Below are 17,950 nucleotides of genomic sequence, written 5' to 3'. Positions count from 1 at the left end.
GATTTGAGGTGAAACTGTGAATCCGTTGACGGCCACGTCTACAGCGAAGCACCGGATTACAGCAAACACGTATCAACTAGATTATTTAATAATTCCATTTACAATGATTTATGCTGGCAAGCAGGCCACAACAGCAGTTCCATTTGTTAGGCACATGCTTTATGCAATCATGTAACAACAGGGCCGCGTACAGAGTAGCATAATACCACACCATCTGGCTGATGAGGCTGTGGATGTCAGGCGGTCTGTTTCTTTTCTCAAGCCTGGTGCTTTGAAGCGTTTGTGCTACTCTTCACACAGTTACAGTTCATTTTCCAGTTTGGCTCTAAATCAAGTTAGAGAACAGGTAGCGTGAACCAAACAACCTATTTTATTGTCAACCTGAAATTGGAATGTGTCTTTCATGTCTTTCAGGCATACTTGATGACTTTTTAATAAAAGCAATAGCTCTTGCTTGAATATAGAATAACTCTACATGAAGTGCATTATAAAATAAGGAAGCCTCCAGTGTCCTCTACAACTACTGGTGCTCTTTTAGCAGAGGTGAAATCACTTCTAGAGCAGACAAATATGACCTACAAATATAAATTCCAGGCACCATATCATTTACTATACGGCCACAATAGTTACAATTTCCAGGGGAAATTTTCCTTTGCTCCTTCCGAGCCAGCCCTCCAGTGCCGGAGCTGGACAGTAACTCCTTGTTTGCGATAAACTATAGTAGCAAAACATCTTTGAGGATCTTCTTCACAGCACAACTCTTGGTTTATGTGAACTGCAACATTACCCATCCACCCAAGTAGTCTACAGGCTTGACTTCCCAGCGTCTGACTTTACATGGATGAAACTGACGGAAGACTGAGGGACAAGGTTTCTGAACACCGCTGTGCTTTTCGCACTGGGAGCCCCGCTTGTCTAATGGCCTGTGACTATCTGGGCGGCACAGCATTGCAGTGACTTCACAGAGTTAACTCCACAAGTCTAGCCGGGCCTTGAACTTGACCTTTTCCTCTTCTTTTGGAAGATATCAGGTGGGCAGTCTGGTTCGTTGGGAATTGCTCTATAACTTATCGGATTACATGCATTTAATGTTGTTAATTAAATAATTGTATAGTTATGTATGTGCCGTTGTTTTTGCTGTCTGTTTGTCACCATTTTTCTCGACAGAATGTGCCAGTGGTAAAGTCTATGTTTCATGCTGTAAACTTTCAACACGATTTAGCTGTCATCTGCTCGTCGCAAGACATTTTTAGGAGGCGGCGGCCTCTCTGACGGAGCCGCACGGCAACCTTGGCCGGGAAACAGCCGATTAGTTCATCCTCTATAAGCTGGCTCTGTCCCAAAGTATTAAATGTACCAATCCTTCCAATTCTCACCCTAGCAATTTACGGCGGGCAAACATGATCGATTTCAACTTTTTCCTTGCCAGAGAAGCTGCATCACAATGCAACACAACACTCTTTCAATAGACTAATGGTCCATAGCGAGGAGGGGAGAATAAAGAGGCGGGGGGGGGGGGGAGGAACAGCTGCTCTTTGAACATTGCTGCAGGAATGCAAAGCCAAACAGGCGTTCCTCGGCTACAGATAGACCAGACACGTCTCCAGCAGGGGGTTGAAGGGAGAATCCACACATTCCTATGATCCTGATCAGCTAGGGCTCGACTCAGGAGGATGAACAAGTTTCTAAAGCTAGAAAAAAAAACGAACAGAGCCAAGACTCTTTTGTTGCTGCATTAAGGGACAAATCCTGGAGCGATTTCATTCGGGATGAACCCGAGGCTGAATCTGAGGACACAATGGCAATACCCGTCACAAAGTGGACACTTCCTCCGCTCCGTTACCATTAAGAGCACGCTGGAGTGAAGCACATTCGAAAGTACGTTCCGAACTCCTTTATGAGTCCACGAGAAAGTCGGCTTCACTGTCAGCTCCGGGCTTTGTAAGATTAGAAGCTCTTTGGTTTCTAGCTTTAGAACAGAAGTGTCATGTGTGGATTAAACTGTCTGAGATCTAGAGAACAATGTGCGATCGCTGTTGTGCGCTTTATCGTTTTAGTTTGAATCACACGAGAGAGCTGCGAAGCCATAATTCTGTGACTACCTTATATTCTTACTCTACCATCAAGAATTACACTGATGAAACACTCCTAATGTGCAGCTTTTTGACAAACCTTTTGCCCATTATAGATTTAATTTCTACTTCCAGGTGAAATAGATTTACGTCAAATATGTAGAAATATCAGCTCAACGAGCCGAAATCCACTAAGTTGGTGAGAAGCATCTCACAATTATACAACACTCCATTTGCTATCTACACAGTGTTCCAGAGATAATAAAAAAATATACATATGTATCGATGATTATTATTAGACATACGATTCCTAATACTGCTACAAAATCTGCTGATGTACAAATGTACAACAAACAAACAACGTTTCTGAGTATCTCGGGCCACTCGTAAGCCTTTGGGGAGATCTTGTGTTCGGTTGTGTGTGTGTGTGTGTGTGTGTGTGTGTGTGTGTGTATCCGTCTGCCATAACTAGTCCACATTTTAGCCTCCTCCATAAAAAAGTGGGGTTTTAATTCCACACTCAATTCGTTATGATACACTAAAGTAAGGCCCAATATAATATTAATAAATCTCTGTTTTATTCGATTTTTTTAACTCCACTGCCATCTTGATTGTCAGGAAGCCACGAGGGACAGCCGAGTGAGATTCAACTCTTCTTTGTTTGGGAGGGGAGAGGGAGACACGCCTGGCTGAGATCTGCTATCTACTGAGTGCACTTTTCTAGTTTGTCTCGCCATTCATGATGGCGGCTATGCCTTGAGCTGAGGCACTACCGCTCCCATTATGCTTTGGGTGATGTAAACATGCAGTGAATTATTGCAACAGAGTTTGTGGGTGAATTGTGTGCTAAACCTGGTCCCTGCGTTTCTTTAATTTCGTTGTTCGTTCCCATTTAGGGCAAATCGGCAACACAGAAAGTGAACCTGCACTAGCTTTGCATTTGCTGCTGGCAGTTCCTGTTTGCACTGTAACCATGGATGTACAGACAAAGTAATGAAAATCTGAAGTTATACTACTTATATTTTTATACGATTTCTAAGCCAGCTTAATGTCTGCCCTCAATAGACCAAAGATAAATCCATCACTGGAAAGATTCAAGGGTAAGTTTGATTATTGTCAACAAATCCCACGGAAAACAATAGATTAGTCTGTCACTCATTCTGTCTGCCCCGCCCTGTCTGTGGCCACAACCCATGTGTTCCACTTGCATTTTTAGAAATGAGTTCTGATTAATTTCTTTCATACGTGTATACTTTATAAAATGAGCACTGAGGTGTTAAGCAAATATCACTCAAGCTAAATTACTGTATTTGTCGGGGGACTATTTCCAGCAGTGGATTAATATGCACATTTGGAGCACTTGTGAATATTTTCAGCAGTGGGACGGTTACGTCAGATTGACTAAAAATAAATGAAATGTTCATCACAATGAAAGGAGCATGTCACCCAGTGCAACAGTGTGGCTCCCTGATGTGATTTTTTAACATTTCTTTGACAATAGTGGAGCTCTACGGCACAGAATGAGATACATCAGGCTTAGTAAACACATAACATTGTTATTAGTAGGATCAAATCATTGTTGGTTTTGACATTTTAATGGGATTTGTCGACAACAAGAAAAATGCAGAATAATTACCAGACGTATCCTTCAAGTTCTGCTGATGCCAGCAGTTTAAGTGGCTATTATTTGCTATGCCTTGAACAGCTACAACATTTAAGTAATGCTTCAGTCGTGACACTTACTTTTCTGTTTCTACTTTTAATTAAAATCACATTTACGAAAGCAGGATTTCTCTTCTAACAGAGTGGTAGTGCTACTTCTACTTAAGAAAATAATCCGAACACTTCTTCCACCACTGGTCTGTGGGTTCATGGATGTGGATGAGTCTGTGCCCACACAAAGCAATTAATCAGTCTTTCAGTGCAAAGCATCACTTATTGGTTGAGGGGGCAACAACATGATCATGCTAAATTATGTAACAGGATTCATGGAGATTTAAGGTTTCCGACCGTTCACTCTTATTGGTACTCAGAGCTGCCCGCATGCGAGGAGGGATTGTTTGAGACAAGATGGAGACATTTGCCACTGATAGGTTGTCGAGAAAAATAATGACAGATGCTGACATCGACGGGGAGGAACAAAAATGTGCGGAGGTGAACAGAATGACGCCCTGCAGGCGCTCACTCACCGGTAGATAGGTGGCGGGCTTCCCTGGGCTTCACAGCTGAACACCACCTCCCTGTTGTTCTGCACAGCCTCCACGGGATACACGATGCTGCCGGGCTGCTTGGTGAAGACAGGGCTCTGCAGGACACCGCTCTCTGTAGGACACAGAGAAAGACAAAACTGCTGACTACAAATTTAGACCAAAAAGAAGAAGAAAAAAAGCCAATTAGTCGGCGGTAGAAACAGGGTGATGCTGCTCTAAGTGTTTAGAAGGGCAAAACCACAAGCAGACACAACATATCAATTTGAACCGCCTGTCACGACAGCGCGGTGCCGAGAAGAATGATTTGAAGCGGGACGTGTCTTCAGCAGCTATTTAGGCGGTAATAGGATATAGAGCCTGATTAATGTTGAACAATTGTCCAGAAAAATGCCTTAATTTATGTCTCTCAAACTGCTTTTTTGTTGTCCATTTGTTTATTTATTTGCCCGGTGATGTTGAAGTTGTTTGTTGGTGCAGAGGTGTAATCAGCTGGTTTCATGTGGCCAGAGCGGTTTGTTGCAAATGACACAACAGAAGTCTCAGTTACTCCATTAAGTTGCCACTAACGCAGGGTGCTTCCTGTGCATGGCTTTGGAAAGGATCAATGACACTTTGAAGATAAGGAAAATTAACAGATTTAATCACTGTTTTTTATTTGCTGTTGCCTAATTGTTCTTCTTTAAAGGTTAGGCGAACAGAATCCAGATTTGCTGAGGTAAACGGAGATCTTGGATTGTACAAGCCAATCTGAAATCTGAAAAAGAAGGAGTAGAAGAAGAAAAAGAAGATGAAATACAAACTAAAATCAATGTTGCTTTAAAAAAAACACCTTGACCTTTCGAAGTCTGGGGCCTATATCCGTTTAAAACTGAACTGCAGTGTTGATGGCACAGTACTTGTGGGAGCTTCATAAGGGATTTCAAAACATTTTTGAAAAATAAAATATGTCACAATTTAACTATGATTTTATTTGCATTGGGGCATGTTCATGTAGAGTACTCCAACATATTTTTTTGTCATATCTTAATGTAATATGTTCTTATATGTGTAAATGCAGGTGTGTGAGAGAGAAGAATGATCTGAGCAATCTACAGTAGAAGACGAGAAGAGACTGCCGGTCTGACTCTACGACGAGTAATGAGCTCCAGAGCCGTCACACAGTACAGCTGAATCATGGTCTAAAAGTGTGGGAGTGAAGACCGGACGATGTCATTAATATATTATCAGGAAGTCAAGTGATTTTTTTTTTTTTTTAGCCCTTACCACATCCTTATTGAGTTTCCATGCATGTCCAAGTGGTGCAGAATATGGCCTCATGAAGCCTTTCTTGACCAGGAAGTTACCAGGTAAAGTCATCTGAGCTGTGACCCGCACGCATTCACCAAACCAAACATTGATATTGGAAAATTCTGTAAAGCCGTACATTCAAATACAATCAGCGGTGGAACAAAAGTCTTTTGTATATACCTTCCCAGCAATGGAGATCGCAACCGGTAATTTTGTCTCCAAACTATGGAAACTTTGAAGCAACAGAAACTTCAGCATTGTGTTGTGAAGGTATAGTGACAGATCCACGTAGAGCTGTATAGGACCATATACACAGGGTGATGCATAATTCAAAGAACTGCTCAATAGGCAATCTAATTCAAGAGAATGTCTCCCTGCTCACCTCATATTTTAACAGCATCAGAGTATGCTTCCAATCTCCCCACAAGTGTTCAAATAGCATGCTAATTCTAGTTTGGGGTAAGCAATTCTTTTTTCATGCAAAACTAAACACCACACCGCCTCTGACAAACATACAATCTGCATAAATCTGGACGCTGATATCATAAGGAATAAAAAGCTTCTAGTAAAAACAACGAGGGGAGAATCTCTGTCAACAACTCGCTGTGTAGCAAGAGCTGCCCCTCAGCCATTAACCAACATCTCTCCAAAAGAGGATTTAAGACAATACAGCAACATTCGTGCTCATCTTTTTTTCCCCTCTAATTATTTCTGGCATGTGCTCGTTGCTTCCCGATCATCCGGTGGTAATTACTGAGCTCATTCAAGGACGCAACAAATCTTATCTGTCAGACAACTTTCCAATGTTTTGGTTACAAAACAGCCCGCTGTGCTTGCCGTAACCTCGTAAATTCTTGGGCAAAAAAAGAAAGAAAAAACAAATTGACTGTGTGTTCATTGCCAACATGTGACGGTGCACCAATTTTTGTAGCAAAAAGATAATACTGACTGCCCCACAAAAGGCGGCGTGGTCGTTCAATAGCCATTTTGTGACTGCAATTGTGGCGTGAGTCGAGGGCTCTCCAACGGAAATGCACTTAACCGACCTTATTGTGTATTCGCTATCAGCGAGAAGAATACTCTTAGCCTCATGAGGTAGAAAATGCCAGAGAATATGTTCCTCTGTATTATCTGACCTCGTTTAAACACAAAAGAAGGTAGAATTGGGGACTGAGGTGACTAAAAAAAACCAAACACCAGCAGCTGTGAAAGAATGTCCCCATCAGACTACAATGGCCCCATTAATCCGAAACTGTCAGAATAAAAAACAAGGCTGTGTCACTTGATAGAGCGACATGAATTCTACATCACTCAATTTTATATTCGACGAAGAATAATATATTTATCACTCGTAAATCATCAGAGCTATATTCAGTGAGTGTGAATATCTGCGAAACCATCTCCACAGCTATGCCGAGTCTATTTATTGAGGCGATATGCCAAATCCAATATATAATGTTTTAAATAAACATTAGCAAATATAGTATATCTTTGTGCATGTGCAGCTTCCATTATGAGGCACATTTATCTTAATCCAGTCGTCGTGCTTTCTTTTGCTCTTGTTGTCGGGCATGCAATTTTTCAAGGCATAACAACAGTAGGGGTGTCGGCTGCATACATAGCAGGGGTGTAACACAGATCTGCAATCTGTATCTGTTTATGTCACAAACATCTATTATCTTATGGCGATCGGAAATGGCTGTGATTTATACTGGAGGTCGACAGAAGTCAAACGGCTTTATCTTCTGTGTTGTTGAAGTATACAAAATAACATATTGTTAACTAATTTAATCCAAAAAATGATATATACATTATATATGAAAAAAGTTGCGAGAAGATTAAATTAAATTGGTTTTAAGATTCAAAAAAGTTAACTTTGGTTAATTCTTCTGTTGGAGTACTGCTCAATGGAGCGATGGTTTGCAGACAGGTATAACACAGGAGTCAGTGGTACAAATGATGAATGAAACGTGTCTTTTGAATAACCTGGGTTAACAGGGTGAAGTAAACTGAACAATGTTGCACGGTTAGCTCGCTAGCTACAGCAGTTCACCAGAACCAGCCCTGCAGGTAGTCACTATGTCACCAAGCTTCTGGCTTTGTTTGATTTGTGATTTGCTTTCTTACGCTGTGACATAAGCATGTGGATGAAGCAAGATTGTTAAATTGTACTCGTGTAGTGGCTGGCTGGTTAGTTAGCTAGCTAGCCAAATCCACAATGTTTTCATGCTACACTGGAGCAATGTAGCTACTCATCGGGCCATAGCAATGTGATTTTCTATGCCATTAGTGTATGAACGGGTGTGAATGTGTGAATTCATTTTGAGTGGTCGTGACACTAGAAAAGGCGCTATACAAGTACAAGTCCTTTTAACATTTACCAATTAAGTGACAGAACAAAATAAAACAAATATTACTGCAAATTGCTGTTTGTACCTCGTCAGATCACATTTACTGAATTATGAATAGTAGTATAATACAGTATGTATGAGGCTGTCCCCAACTTTGATTCAGTTCTTTGGGCGCAAAAGCAAGTGGAAACATTCCTCTTATCCAGCTCAGAGGAGGCTGTTTAGCAAGTCCTCATGCAGTGGAGCCGTGCCGAACAAAACAGAAGTAGGTCACCATTAAAATCCTAACCCTATATGCTTCTCTAACACTCAGGTACCTCTACCCGGCCTCCCAGTAGGCCTCACGCACCTGCGACGGGCTCTTCTCGCTGTTCATCTGCATGCGGCTCTGTGGGAGAAACATGTCAGCCCAATGCACCAGGTTGGTGCCACAGGGAATACCCCCCAGCACTCTGTAAATTGGCTGTTGCCTACATTATAGCGACAGCCAAAGATTTACAAACCTAAAATGGGATGACAAATATGTAAAGATGTAGCAAAAGTCTTTCATCTTTTCAGTCCTCGCTTTTCTCAGTCTCAGAATTCTATCTCTCATCTGAATGTATTATAGTCGACTTCTGTATTTATTTTGGTACTTTAAACATTTACGGGTTGCTATTCATCTTAAGATGGGCCCTTTTATACTGCGCTTTTTATATTCTGTACCATTTTTGCCATCTAAAACCTTTCACTGTCATATCGGGCATCATTAAACCTCTACCGGAGCCAAGGTTTATGAAAAGAAATGTTCCATAAGTTTGTTCACTGAGCACACACACACTCTGACGTTTTTCTGGCTGTCTCATCACTGCATTGCTATGAACATGAATGGCCAGGAAGTACAAAGACAGAATAGCAAACATGAACTCAGTTTGTAAAGTTTAATTAGGTCGAAATCTGTCAATCGTGCAGCGTGCAGGAAGAAATGACAAAAATATATAATTTTGGTGCATGCTTCAGCATTTATCAGCTGTCAACACAGACAGAAAAAGGAACTTAGGGGAACAGAATACTGAAGAGTTTCAGAAAATGTATTACCAGAACAGTTACAATACAGTAGGGCCGTAACAATCAATTTAAGAGGGAAGCCAAAACTCTTGAGTCAAATATCAAATACCTGACACAACGACCACATCTGGAAGTGATAATAAATTAAAAAAATCTTCAAAAAGAGATATTTTCATTGGCTTTGAGAAAGTTGATTTATCTTGAGCTGCTATTTAAAGGATGTATTGGATCTATAAACGCTCTCTGCTCAAGGCCGCAATGATAAATTGCTGTTCAATGTGATGCTATCACAAGACCCCACTTTCAATTCTGTTGATTTCATCTTCTTAAGGGGTTCTCGTGCACTTGTCTTTCCACTTGTATTTTGGTCATTTCTGCTTCTTTGATGTTTTGATTTACAATTCAAATTCTTTTGGTATTTTGATCATCTTTTGGCCTCGCGTATCATTATGTAATGATATTTACTTGACATTAAATAAAACTTTCAAGTGTTAGTCTAACACTTGAAAGTTATATTTTTAAAAACATTGGGTTCATTAATACATTTGCGATTTGAGATATTCACAGTTGGGATATGGAGGAACGTTTTTTCATTGCCCATCTTTATATATACACACAGATATTACAACTATTCTAATTGTATTCCTTTGTTACATATTTATGTACTACCTATTTGTTTATTAATGTGGTAATTGTCTCAAGTGTTTCAGATTTGGGTCTGTGATTACGGTTCCCATTTTTAATTAGTTGTTGCGGTCTGTGACTGTAAAGATGTGATCCACATTGGTAATTTGATGCCCGGAACGTTTTGTCTCTAACAAACTCTGGCAGAGCTGCCAGAGTCCCGGAATTCCTGCTCTTTTTTCCACAGGATTTCATTTTGCAATGCTCTAGTTCATGTTTTCAAAGGAGTTACAAAAGAATGCAACCCATTAGTTCACGTCTGATTAAAATGCATCGCTCTAGCCATGCTCCTGTGAAAACGAATCTGTGGCACAAATACATACCCTGCAAAAACAACCACCTCTGCGCTCACGGAGCCCCACTCCATCACTCTGCTGCTGCAGCTTTGTGTGTACTGGGTCTTTGAAACTAATCCACTGAGGGCTGGCAGGTTTTAATGTCATCCAACAATGCTACAATCAAACAGCTATTCAGATGGTATCAGCATCGATCTTCTGAAAGCTGGAAGGGGGATATTTTTGCACAGACTGTGCTCGCTCTCGCTTAAGCTGGCCATAAAGGAGAAGATTAACGGCCTGAAAAACGCTTCACATTTGGCCGTCCTGAACTGTCTTCGTGCTTCCAGCCTGACCTGTTTGGGAAAGGTTTCGCCACTATTGGAGCCACAATAGAACTCACACAGAGACGGGGTGCAAAGCAAAAGCGGGGACAAAAAAAAACAACCATTTCAGGACATCAATGCGAGAGTCCATCATGTGTGAAATGCGATGTCGCCGACTGAATGTGTTTTTATTGTTCGCTGTGGTTAGGTTAGCAACAATAGAGAAGTGCTTTGACCTACACGAAAGAACATAACGACATGTACAATTTGATAGAGAACTTTTTTTTTTTATCTCTGGAAATACGTATTTAGCATTACACACACAAACACACACAAAAAAAGATGAATGCGGTGTGCTATTTCTGCAGGAAGATGAATTCAATCAGAGGAAACCCCTGACTCATGGTTTCCTGTATAATCCCTGTAAGCACTGCTTGTGCTTTGGGACATAATACTTTACAAAATGACTGCTTCCAAACAGACTTTTTTAGTTTGTTTTGCCCACCACCGTTGCTCCTCTGCCAATACTATTAGGCACGCTGTAAATGTATTGTGCATGGTTAGTGAACAGCATGGCACTCTAATGTGGCCATTTCAAAAAGCCTTACTACACAGTCTGCATTGCAAACAGCGAGCCAATCAACTTTATGGGTAAACACTGCGCCAGTACGTGAAGAGGTTCACTGAGACAGGAATGAATCATATTTTCTTATTGCGTCGCCCCCTCTAACTGCGATGCATTTGAACAGAATAATTGGGCTGATGTTTGGAGGTTTTTTTTCCGCTCAGACAGACAAGTAGTCGCAGACCTCGCTAGGGGGACTGAATCCCCCAGAGATGTGACAAATGAGTGTACAAAGCTTAGCAAGTATGATGCAACACCTACACAGCATCCAGGCAGCAACGCCTGGCATGGAACAACAAAGAAGAGACCTCGCCTCCACAATCAGTCCTCTGTATAAAACGACTAAGTATGCCATTTTAAACTGCCCTGTGACGCGTTTTCCGATTGTTCAACAGGAACAAAGTCTGCCGTCTGTGCTTTACAAAAACAGTACATATTACAAGATGTAACTTTGACCACAAATACACTAGCCTTCAACACACACCCATTAGGATTTGTTATTGTATATACAACATACATACATATATAGGTTTTATACTGTATATCAGTGGCGGCTGGTGAATCGAAAAACTGGGGAGGACAGGAGGAAAACCAACCCACGGCAACATGCTATTTTACACTAGTTGGCAACAAATCTCCGTTTTCTCATGTTGAATGAAAGATTAAGCAGTAAAACAACGGCTTACAAGATTTTTTAGAAGCCTGTCAGTCTAACAAGGGGTGAGGCGGACGCCCCCCTCAGTCCAAATCTATTCCCGCCGTTTATAGTCTTGCAGGGCTGCTACAACAAGCTAGCTTTTGCGTAGGCTAATGCAAGTAGCTAGCTTCTGCTACGATAAACCTAAATCTGAATAAACAAGAAACAATTGGTCTCTGTTGAACCCTTTTAAAAGAGATGTGTTTAAAAGTTTGTATCTGTATCTATCTATGGCTTTACTGCCAGTTCGTCATATTCTCGTATACAGCGGTAGAGAAGTGAAAATGAAACTTGGGAGTCATCATTGGACCAAAGCAATGTCAATATTGTAATCTGGTTGTTGATAGGTTAGGGAGGACGTCCCTTGTTGGAGCATCATTTGTATGTGTTCCGGACTATAACAGAGTTGCATGAAAAAAAAATGAAGTACTTTAAATTGATATGAGAGGTCCTGCCCTGCAGATGTGGCTGTTGAGGACTTTTCATAATCAGAAATATTAGTAATAAATGCATGGCAGAATATATCAAGAGAGGGTGAACATACCAGATTACTGAACTGTGATCATTTATATTCTGTTTTAGTATGTAGCAATGCTTTGTGCTATTCTTCATTATGCAAACTGCAGAAGTTTTAAAATTCTAATAATCCTTAAAAAATGCATCTACAAAACAAGACAACAGACATTGTTTTAGTTTTTTTTCAGCAGATTATCTTTACAGTTTTGCAAAGACGTCCTGTTGTGGAAAATCACTCGTTAGCACCGTGAAATCAGATGGCAGTGAATAATTAGCCGCTCAAGGAGTTGTATTAATGCTGTAGCATTAAACTGCACTTGCTTTGACGACAGTAACCGCCAAATCAACCAGTCCTAAGGGGGAAAGTTAAAGGTTTGGACACAAAAGTGACTTGGTCAAGGTTAGAAAAACTAGGCATGACTGTCAGTATACAACTTCCTCTTTTCCACCCAGATCTTTATTGACACTGAAGCGTCGTAACTCTAGTTTTATAAATGCAGGCAGAGCCCCTTAATGAGTTACAGAATCCCATTAGAGGTCAAAGCCTGCCTGATACAGAGAAGTATGTGTTCAATCTGATAGCAGCGTGTGGTCTATCTGATAATCAGGCAAACTTTGAATTGCCTTGCATAATGTGCCGTAATAGCCTCACGCATACACTGATTCCACAGATATGGTCTCTACGGCAACGTCCTGAGATTTAATAAAGCACTGACATGATCGTAATGAAAGGAAACCTTAATTAAAATTCACATCTTTAGCGTTATGATTAACATGAGGCCGGAGCTCTGGCGAAACATATATATTGTGCGTGTGTGCCTTGTGGGATGTGGGAAGCAAACCCCCGTAGCTCGGCCTCTCCCTTCCCGTCTCATTCGTGTTCTTTTCCCAGCCACTCAATTAGCACCGCTGTCTCGCTGGGGGAAAAAAAAAACCTACAAGCTGTCGGCAAACTGAGAAGAAGGTATGTGTGTGTGTGAGATGCACAGTCTGGGTTTGTTCTGCTACGGCCTCGGCGTGACAGTCACATAAATCATTCATTTCTTTGGGTCGCATGAGAGCGAGACGGCGTCGCAAAAATCTGCTTTGAAATGGCAAACTCGTCCGCACAAACACATGGCGAACGCTCCTTCTGCTCACCGACAACAGCAAGGTGATCTCTCACTGATTCCACTCCAAAAAGGCCCATGAATAAAACATGTATTGATATGCATATCAAAAGGCAAGAGTTGACAAAGCAAAACAAAGCCCAAACAAAGACGTCGGTGCAGTCGAGAGAGGAGAAGGGGAATACTTTCTCCTGAACCTACTCTGAATCTCTAACACCGCCAATTAGCAAAGGGGCTTGGCTCGGAGGCCATCTGGGGAGGCCCTTACATTGCTTCATCTTGACATAATTGCTTCTCCTGAGGAAGAGCAGGTGAGCGCACCTAGAGACGCCTCCTCCGTGGTTAGCCAGACATGTTGCTGAGCTCCTCGCTAATAACGTCATCAAGCAGATCTGTAACCCTAAAACCCTCACTGAAATTAATCTCGTCTGGCTTTAAGGAATGTCTATACACGGCAGCAGGAGCGCAAATATAGACAGTAAAGTTGACCTGGGGCTGTTGGTAAGAGAGGGCCCAGAGAGCAGGCCCTCTATGTGTTGAACAGGCCTGTATTCAAAGAGGCACTTACATTAAAACATTCGTGTCAGTAGCCATCTATAACAAAAATGATATGCTTGTTCTACATGAACTAGTAATTCATTATTTTCTTTTGTCATATACAGATATAGAATGATTATTGCTGGGTATTTTGGCCAATGTCAAGTCTCTTTGCGATCACCTGACGAGATGCCACAATGTGTATGTGTATGTGCCCTTCATAACTGGTAATAGCGTTCACTGGGGCGCATTGTAACTACCATACACCACTGACCTGCAGCTATGGGCGTGGCTGAGAGCCGACCAGTCGTTCTGGATGTTAATGTGGATGCAGCAATAGCATCAGTTATATCAGAACTGAAGATATTATTCTTTTATTGAAAGAAGAGCAAAGATCGCCACTGAAGGCTTCCCACGTTTGAAAAGATGTTTTCGCTCTTCTCCTGACTGGCTTCTGCAAGAGTTTGATTGACACATGGTTCAGCCAATCACCTGCCAGGTATGTTTTTTGTTCTTAACGTGCCCGCCCTGGCGGTGGAGTTCGGAGGTGATCTTACTGGGTACAAATTTTGCAAAGAATGTGACCCATCTTCATTTCGATGCTGCTGCCTCCTTTAGCAGCGCCGCAAATGGGATGATTACACCCACCTCACAGAGTGATCTGGTCCTAATCAGCACATAATGAAGTGGGGACAGCTGGGCCAGTTTGGAGGTGTGCGTGGATGCAGACCCAGGGGCCAAAAAGGGGCCACGGCGTCCGCCCAGCAGCATGGCTCAGCTGGCCTGGAGCCGTCAGGCCCACCGCAGGCTGCTCACCCAGTGGAACGACAGAGGTCAATGTTCATCCCGTCACTGCAAAGTGGCCCGAAGAGATCAGGCCGGCGCTACTGGAAGAGACCTTGACATATGAGGCCGTCCGACATGCACGTCAACCTACGAAACGCCCTTCACGGGGCAGTGGGCACGATGATGGAGACACATTAGGAGTGCATCATTCTGGGTGGCAGTTATTGCGACATCCGGGAGGTGCTGGTGCTGCTATAACAGATTATTCACGTCCTTCAGTTATTCGACAACATATATTAATCCCGAGCAATGTACGTTCGTGTAAAATGGTTTAGCACGAGACGAGAGGTTAGGGCGAGGAGACTTTATTTGAATTGCAGTCACTTGTTATTTATATGTTGAATTACCGGTATGAGGGATACATTTGAATGTCATTATTGAATCATCCAACTTATCAAATTGAGCTTGCTGCAGTATTTTACAGTTTTGAAGAAAAACAAATTCCCAACTTTTGTTTTCATTTTTTTTTTAACCTTAATATGTGAAATCTTATGAGAGACGTGTAATCCATCACACTGAACATCTTGTCAGCTTTTATCGCTGTCACAGTTACATAATAATTGTGTGGTGATGCTTTCTTTTGTAAAGTCTTCATGGCATTACCATCACACAACAATTGCATATGAGTAACAGCTGGCATAATATTTTATTTACTGTGATGTTAATATGATGCCAATATTAAGCAGGTTTAGATGTAACATTTTCTTTTCTTTTTTGTTTAATCAAAGCCTGCTGAATTGAAAGGGCATCACAACAAGTATATAAAAAAATACTCTCAGGAAAGTAAAAACAGAGAGTAGTAGTAATAGCAAATTGTATTCCTTGTAAAAATGTGTGGCAGAACTTCAAAGTGTATGGGATTTGTATTGAATGTCCTTTATATCACATTGTCCTTCCTTAGAGGAATGCGTACAGTAGCTGACACCAACAGCAAGTTAACGGTGAGTCAGCTTCACTTAGTCAGTTAGCAATGTAACATATGGAGCTGTGCCGTATTTTGGAGCCATATTTCCCCAGCTGGTGAAAGAGATAAAAAAAAAAAAAAAATCTAAATTTGCTCGATAGCAATGGGTTTCATATCACTTTAATGTTAGATGTGAACATAAAATGATCCTTAAGTTAGCTGCTAACGGCTAGGTGGTTGCTAAACTATTTACACTTGTGTTTATCTTCGCAGCTCTGCCACTGTTTCTAATTATACAAAGCATGTTCACTTTTTCTCCCACTGTCAGAGAGGTGTAAATTAAATTATAAATATTATTGCAGTTGCAATTTGTGATGGTTTCATAACTGACAGCTTTATAATTTGACCATCTCATGCATATAAGTTAAACAAATCTTTCAGTTTGATGAAGCTGAGATGAAACAAAATAAAACAACATCATAAGGTAGTTTATTTTATTGCAGCGCTGTGTATTGGATTGTATCAGTGAACCTGCAATAAAGTGGCTACTAAGTTTATGTTATATTACCGCAGCAAAAGCCAACTTTAACCAACGCTTTTTGTAGCAACACAACTAACTGATGTATTTACTCCTCAGTGAGAGGGGATTATAATGCCGGATCACCGGCTGAGGAAACAAGGCACAGTGCCATGCGGTTAATTGGCTAAATGAAGTTGATTCACTATTGGCCGACATAGAAGAGGCCGCGGTCCTCCAGTCAAGTCTCGTAGTTCGGAGCGTCTGTCTCAAAAAGATTAATCCCAATTAAAAAAAAGTAATCCCAATTCAATTTCAAGGCATTGCGTTCAATGTCAAACAGTGTTTCCTACATTAACGTTTGTAGGGCACTTCAATTGCAAGTAAATTCAAGTTCCTGCAACTGAAATACCACTTTCTAGAACATGCAACTTATAACATCAACAATGTGACGTTATAAGAGTGGTTGGTTTACATGATGCGGCTGCAAGTACTGGTGAGAGCATCATCTCTTTTTACTTTGGTAAAGGATGGTTCAGTGTACATTATGCTAAAGGAGATAAGAAAGGAAGCATTGAAGCACCTTTCCTTAGCTTTTAGAGATTTCAACCAGCTCTTATCATGGCTGCCACTTCAATACTTCCAGGTCATTTCACAAAGTTAGAAACCTTCCTAAGCACGAACAAAAGACTATTCGACCACAGTCCAGGTTTAAAGAGTCCTAAGCCTTCAGTCACACCTTCAACTCTTTTCTTTCCTTACTTCAAGTCGGGGTCTGCCATTAATTGGAGAAGTTCACTGAGCAAATGTAAATTCAACTTGGTTTACATTACTGCTACACAAAGCATTCATAGCCGATACAAACACAAATAATAAGCCAGCAAACTGGCGGAGCAGGGACTCTTTGATATGCTGAAGAGTGCCATCTGTTGCCATCAATAACTTAATGTACTGGGTGGATGGTGCCATCCGACTTCATTACTTTCAAAGCACGTCATGAAGTACAGGTAATGATCCCCCCCTCCCCCCTCTTCCTCATAATAACCCTTCACCAACACAAACAGGAAGCCGTTGCCGAACCCGCACCTTCACATGTTTCGATATCGCATCAGATAGCGATCGTCTTTATGGGAGCTCAACAGAAGCGGGACTCTTATCGAATGTGCGGTCGGCCCTGCTTCATAATTTACTATCGGGGCACAAATGGAGCAGCATTTGTTGCCACCTCAGCAGAGTTCTCTTTAATGTAATGTCATAATTGGGCCTAAAAGTCATCCGTCTGTCTGTCCCAATAATTCAACATATGAATCAGGTCCATTAGCACCAATTGAAATCTGCTGGAGCGACGTATGGCATAATGTAATGAGTTTGGATAATGCATAATGCATAGGTGTATTTGTGACCCGAGTCGTCCACCTTTTAAAAATATCATTAGAGTGAATTATGTAGATACTGTACATTTCTTTGTCATTACGACAGTAGCACTGTTGCATAGCTGCATTTGTTGACAAGCAAGACTGATTAACCAGCAGCATGGCCCCGCTGACTATTACAGCCAAAGATTAATGCGTGTGAACAGTATATCATCTTTCACCATATTACAGCGGTTTGTGCTCTTTCTAAGAGGCCTGCCGTCTATATATAGCCCTGCTACAAATATGAGGTCACATGCAAGAACACCACCAAGCAAGGTTTTGGAGTGCGCATGTATGAATGTTTGTGACCAGAGGGCATGGTTGGAGTGTTTATACACATGCTACAGTTTTGCTCAGTAGCACTTTGAATGGCCTTGCGGTTGAAAGGTGCTCTACAAATAGCAATGCCTTGCCTTTATGGTATATACTTGGGTATTATACAGGACAGCCTTGGATTACTTTTTTTTTTTTCCGTCAATCTCGCAGTCACTGACACACTATTTCCACCTTAGAACCTCACACGGAGACCCCC

At 41.4% G+C, this 17,950-nt stretch overlaps 1 protein-coding gene across 3 annotated transcripts in view; it reads right to left on the bottom strand.

The window, feature by feature from the left end:
• Positions 1-17,950, bottom strand: part of cntn4 (contactin 4) — a 135,634-nt gene that overhangs the window by 89,873 nt on the left and 27,811 nt on the right. For all 3 annotated transcript variants that reach the window (XM_031849939.1, XM_031849957.1, XM_031849948.1), the window contains exon 3: positions 4,262-4,394. In XM_031849939.1, coding sequence (XP_031705799.1) covers positions 4,262-4,394 — 133 coding nt within the window. The remainder of the gene's footprint in view (positions 1-4,261; positions 4,395-17,950) is intronic.

Source organism: Anarrhichthys ocellatus, unplaced genomic scaffold, assembly GCF_004355925.1.
Source record: "Anarrhichthys ocellatus isolate YVR2014 unplaced genomic scaffold, GSC_Weel_1.0 scaffold1, whole genome shotgun sequence".
In the NCBI taxonomy this organism is placed as follows: Eukaryota; Metazoa; Chordata; class Actinopteri; order Perciformes; family Anarhichadidae; genus Anarrhichthys; species Anarrhichthys ocellatus.
This window is presented reverse-complemented; position numbering and strand designations above follow the sequence as displayed.